We start from the raw sequence: 6364 nt of genomic DNA, 5'->3' as shown, positions 1-6364 counted from the left end.
ACTAAAAAAAGCCAATATCATCTGATCCATCAAATCCAGAGGCTTTACTCTGCTACTATAATAATAAGCCCTTTGATATACTCTGGTTATGTCTCATGGTTAGCAAACATTTAGCTACAGTAACCAAGCACCATAACAATTAACTGACATCACCAGGGAATAGAGTAATTGAGAGGAATACTTGAACAAATTGATTAAACCAAAATAAATGAATAGTGTTATAAAAAAAATAAAAAAATAAAAAAATAAATTAAAAAATTAATTAAAAAAATAAAATAAAATAAAAATTAATTAAAAAAAAAAATTGAAAAAATGAAAATTTTAAAAAAAAAAAATAAAATTAATTATAATAATAATAAAAATTAAATAAATAAAAAATTTTAAAAAAAAAAGATTTTTTTATTTTTTTATTTTTTTTTTCTAATATTTTTTTTTATTTAGGCTGACAAAAAAAAAAAAAAAAAAAAAAAAAAATATTTATATGTTAAACATGTCAAATACAGATACAAATAAAAAAACAAATGTTTCGATAACATCACCAACAACAGCAACAACAACAACAACAAGTAATTCTTCATCAAATGATTGTAGTATTATAGGGGAAATTCAATTGGAGAGGTCACTATTAAAGGTACCATTTGAATGTATAAATAAATCATTTAGAATATCACAGAAATCGATTGAAAAGGAGATGAATAATGTAATAACACAAATAACAGAGATAAATAAAAAGAGATTAACAATTTCAAAGGATGATGCGATCAATACCGTTGATAAATTATTAAATAGAGTACAACAATTAAAAAGAAAGATGGAAGATGTCAAATTAGAGGAAGAACAACAAATAAAGAAATTGAAATCACGTCTCTCTCATTTAAATATAGCTACAAATTGTCAAAATCAAAAAGATCATCGTGAAATCTTTAATAATACTAGAATAAATAGAATTTTAATTGATTACTTTTTAAGAGAAGGTTATTATGATAGTGCAATTGAATTTTCAAATCAATTAAAAATTAAAGTAAGTTTAATTAAATATATATATATATATATAATAAATAAATTAATATTAATATTAATATTAATATTAATATTATTATTATTCAAAAATTTTATTAAAGGATTTTGTTGATATTGAAATATTTTTATCATCAAAAAAAGTGGTTGAAGGATTAAATAAATTTGATTGTACAGAAGCATTGAATTGGTGTAATGAAAATAAATCGAAATTAAAAAAGATAAATAGTACATTAGAGTTTAATTTAAGGATTCAAGAGTTTATAGAATTGGTTAGATTAGGAAAGATGATGCAAGCTATTGCATATGCAAAAGTTCATATATCACCAAACTCATCGACAAATATGAAAGAGATACAGAGGGTAGCGGCAACACTTGTTTTTAAAAAGGATACAACATGTGATCGTTATAAGAAATTGTTTGATTCAAAGAAATGGTCAGAATTGATATGTCAATTTAAGAATGACAATTTTCAACTTCATTCATTGTCTACGAAATCAATGTTGGATATTTCCCTACAATCAGGTTTATCGGTTTTAAAGACATCCTCTTGTGGTGATGAATCAACTTTTAATGTAAATTGTCCATTGTGTGATCCTTCATTCAGAGCATTGGCTACCTCTTTACCAGTATCATTACAAAGTCATTCAAGTTTAGTTTGTCGTATCACTGGTGAAATAATGAATGAAGATAACTATCCAATGGTTTTGCCAAATGGTAATGTTTTCAGTAAAAGAGCAATCATTGATATGTATAAAAAACAAGATAAAATTATTGATCCTAGATCAGGTAATGAATATAAATTAGAAGATTTAAAAAGAGCTTATATCTCATAATAATAAAAATAATAAAAAAAAAAAAAAAAAAAAAAAAAAAAAAATAATAAAAAAAAAAAAAAAAAAAAAAGTAAATTGTATTTACTTTATTTTTGATGTACATATATTAAATAAAAATAAATAAAAAAAAAAAAAAGAAAATAAAAAATAAAAAAAAATAAAAATAAAAATTTATAAATAAAAAAATAAAAACAAATCACAATCACACTTGCCAAGCGGTTATAAAAATTAATTTTCATATTTTTTTATTTTTGTTTTGTTTTTTTTTTTTTTTTAATTTTTTATTTTTTATAAAAAAAAATTAAAAATAGTTTTTCACACAAAAAATTACTTTCACAAATAAATAATTATAATTATACAATGAATATCCTTCAAGTCAATGGTAATATTTAAATATTTAAATAAAAAAAAAAAAAAAAAAAAAAAAAAAAAAAAAAAAAAAAAAAAAAAAAAAAAAATTTATTTATTTTTATTAATTATTTAATTTTAAATTAAATATTTAATTTTTTAAAAAAAGTTATTGAAGGTAGAGATCTTGTTGCAAGTGATTCAAATGGATTTTCAGATTGTTATGCAACATTAATATTAGGACAACAAAAAAAGAAAACTAAAATTATAAAGAAATCATTGAATCCAAAATGGGGTGAAACTTTTTTAATGCGTATATCACCATTGGATGAGACTTTACATGTGTTATTACAAGATTGGGATCAATTTAGTAGTGATGATTTCATGGGTGAATGTTTTATTGATATAAATTCATTGGATGATACAGCAGTATGGTACACATTATCTACACGTCCAAATAAACCAGACGATTTCGTAAAGGGAGAAGTTTGTATAAAAGCACGTGTTGTTAAATCATCAAATATAGTTAAAGATAAAATCCCATTGAATATGTTAACTGAGGTTAATAATCGTTGTACCAAATTTGAAAATAGTGATGGCAAAGACCCATTCGATATCTCTGGTATTGGTCTTGAACAATTCCCAGATTTCCTTTTTGATCATGTCCCAAATGTTCAAGATATCGATTTAGGTTTCAATCAATTTAAAATGTTTCCATCTTTAATCTCTTTTAAAAAATTAACAACTCTAGTTCTAAATGGTAATTACATTTTAACAGTACCTGGTGAAGTTTTAGATTTACCAAAATTAAAAGTTTTATCAATTAATGGTAATCATTTAATTTCTTTACCTGTAAGTAATTTTATACATATTTTTCATATATTTTAATTTTTTATTTTATACATTTTATTAATATAATAAAATAAAGTCTGAAATTAGTAAATTAGTATCATTAGAGAAATTAGAGATTGCAAATAATAAAATTACAGAATTATGTCCAGAAATTGCAAATTTACCAAAACTTGAAGAATTGATTATTTCTGGTAATCCATTAACTAAATTACCACCAAACTTTTCATCATTAACATCATTAGAAGTTTTAGATGCAAGTGGTTGTCAATTAATTAGATTACCTGAAGATTTCTCAATGATGACAAAATTATTAGAAGTTAACCTTGGTAATAATAAAGTAAGTATATATATATTGTATTTTATTTAATATATATATTTACTAATTTAATTTTTATTTTTATTTTTATTTTTTTAAAAAAAAGTTAGTAGAATTACCAAATCATATTGGTAGATTAACAAGATTAGTAATATTAAATTTAATGGATAATAAATTATCAGATTTACCAATGTCAATTGGTAATATTCATGGTTTAGGTAAATTAGGTGCAGGTATAAATATTGAAGGTAATCCAATTAAATCTGAAGAGATTATGAAAAAGTATAAAATTGGTAATGATCAATTAATGGATTTCTTAGAAAAGAGAATGGCATTATCTGGTTATTCATTACCTGAAATTTCTAAAATTCCAAAATTAAATACAAGTAATGGTAATAATAACAACACTACCACTACTTCAACCTCAACAACACCAAAACAACCACCACAATATTCTGTAGTTGATACTTCAAAATATTCACCTTCTATACCTTCTACACCTTCTACACAGCAAAATAATAATGAATCATCTCCAAATGGTGCAAATATAACAATACCATTATCTTCAACACCACAAATTCCAACTCAAACTAAAGATCAAGATGTTGTAAATAAAACAATTGCACTTAAAAATTGGATTGTATCAACGATTAGAGGTGAGATTAGACCTAAAATGGGTAAAATTAAAAATCAAATACTTCGTTGCGTTTCAATTCAAGAGGGTGTTGGTATTGCAAATATATTTAAACAAATTAAACCTGTAAGTTTTTATTATTTTTTATTTTTTATTTTTTTTTTAATATTTTTAAAAAATCTATATTTATTTTATTTGATATTAAAATTATTATTATTTTTTTATTTTTATTTTTTTTAAAAATTTAATAAATGATTAGGAAATTGAAAAATTAAAATTATTAATTCCTCCAAATTATCCAATGCCACCACCAGCTTCAAATATGTCTGGAGGTAAAACTTTTTCTGGTAATGATAAATTAGAACAACTAAAAGATTTAGTTGCAATCTCAATTGATGACTATGATGTATTGTTTGCTGTATTATATCAGTTAATACCAAATAACACTGATCCTCAATTAATTGTTTCTGTTACTCAATCTTTAAAGAAAATTAAAGAAATTATTCCTTAAAAAAAAAAAAAAAAAAAAAAAAAAAAAAAAATAATAATAATAATAATAATAATAAATAATTAATATAATAATAATAGTAAATAATAAATTGGGAAAAAAGTGTACATTTTTAAAAGTGGCAAGTCTGTAACAATAATAACAATAATGGTAAAAAATAAATAAATTAAATAAATAAATATAAAATGTATGTTAAATATGTTGGGGAAAAAAAAAAAAAAAAAAAAAAAAAAAAACATATTAACATTTGATATAAATAGCAATCGCCAATTTTTTTAGAATTCTCAAATAATAAGATTTTTAATAATGTCCCAATCCAGATATATTTGTAGAATTTATTTTTATTTTTTTATTTTTTTATTTTTTATTTTTATTTTTATTTTTATTTTTTTAAATATCCCACCAATCAATTTAAATTTAATAATTTAATAATAATGAATTTCATTTTATTGAAAAAGAAATTTTTAATTAAAATAACCACTCACAAGTTAGTGTATCATCTCTATATTTTATAATTATATAGCTCATATGTTTTTTTTTTTTTTTTATTTTTTTTTTTTTCAAAATTAATAAATAATTTCAAGCCCGCTATATAACACAAACACATACACACACCCACCCACCAAAAAGAGATAAAAAAAAAAAAAAAACATAATTATTAAATAGTACAAAAATTAAATTGTAGTATTCATTGTAAAGAATTTGTTTGATCATTCATTTCGAATAATTAATGATTTACTAATAGTGGTGTTTGTGTGTTGGTGGGGTTAATATATATATATATATATGTGTGTGTGTTAGTGGGTGTGTATTTGGAGTGGTAATTATATTTTAAACATAATAAATATACAGTATTCAATGTGATAGTATATTTTTTATTTTTTTTTTTTTTTATTGTTTATTATTTTTTTTTTCATAAAAAAAGATCACATTCTTTAAAAATGATATGATTCAAAATAATACTACAATCATTTATTATTATTATTATTTTCAAAATTAACACACAATAATATTTTATGTTTTTTTTTTTTTTTTGTGTGTATATTTTTTTTTTTAGTGTGGTATGTACTCAATGGGGTGATGTGATAATTTTATTTATTATTTAATAATTTAATAAAATATCTATAAATAAAAAAACAAAAAAAACAAAACAATTAAAATAAAAACACATTATATTCATTTAATAAAAATTATTAATTATTATTTTATGGAAAAAAAAAAAAAAAAAAAAAAAAAAAAAAAAAAAAAAAAAAAAAAAAAATAGCCCCCATTTATTATCACTTTATCACTCTCATTAAATATTTTTTTTTCTCTTTTCTTTTTTTTTTTTGTTTTTTTTTAAATGATTACTCTAAAGTTTAAATTAATAAAATAATAATAATAATAATAATAATAATAATAATAATAATAATAGTAATAATAAATAAAAGTAATCATACCAATAAAAATAATTTTAGTTATTGGAAAAAAAAAAAAAAAAATATATAAAAAGGACCACAAGAAAGAATTAATTTTAAGAATTTAATTTTTCTATTGGTGAGAAAAAAAAAAAAAAAAAAAAAATTTAATAATAATAATTTAATAAATCATAAATCATTATCACAAATAAAACAATGGGATTCAAAAACAAATAAATTTTTTTTTTTTCATTTTGGGAAAAAAAAAAAAAAAAAAAAAAAAAAAAAAAAAAAAAAAAAAAAAAAAAAAAAAAAAAAAAAAAAAAAAAAAAAAAAAGCTTTTCCCTTTTTTTAAAATTTTTTTTTTTTTTTAAAAAAAACCCCTGAGGGGGTTAAAAAAAAAAAAAATTTTTTAAAAAAAAAAAAAATTTTAAACACGTGTTTAAATTTTTGGGG

At 20.0% G+C, this 6364-nt stretch overlaps 2 protein-coding genes across 2 annotated transcripts; both read left to right on the top strand.

The window, feature by feature from the left end:
• Positions 1-481: 481 nt before the first annotated feature.
• On the top strand, positions 482-1853 carry maea (CT11-RanBPM domain-containing protein; the record flags this gene model as incomplete). The annotated part of the gene is made up of 2 exons (XM_633473.2): positions 482-1021; positions 1122-1853. The coding sequence occupies 2 exons, from the start codon at positions 482-484 to the stop codon at positions 1851-1853; spliced, it is 1272 nt and encodes a 423-aa protein (XP_638565.2).
• A 360-nt stretch (positions 1854-2213) lies between these two features.
• Positions 2214-4514, top strand: DDB_G0284461 (C2 domain-containing protein; the record flags this gene model as incomplete). The annotated part of the gene is made up of 5 exons (XM_633472.1): positions 2214-2235; positions 2371-3053; positions 3130-3390; positions 3476-4129; positions 4263-4514. The coding sequence occupies 5 exons, from the start codon at positions 2214-2216 to the stop codon at positions 4512-4514; spliced, it is 1872 nt and encodes a 623-aa protein (XP_638564.1).
• Between the last annotated feature and the right edge of the window lie 1850 nt (positions 4515-6364).

Source organism: Dictyostelium discoideum (genome assembly GCF_000004695.1).
Source record: "Dictyostelium discoideum AX4 chromosome 4 chromosome, whole genome shotgun sequence".
Classification (NCBI taxonomy): domain Eukaryota; phylum Evosea; class Eumycetozoa; order Dictyosteliales; family Dictyosteliaceae; genus Dictyostelium; species Dictyostelium discoideum.
Note: the sequence above shows the minus strand (reverse complement) of the source record. Positions and strands in the feature narration are given on the sequence as shown.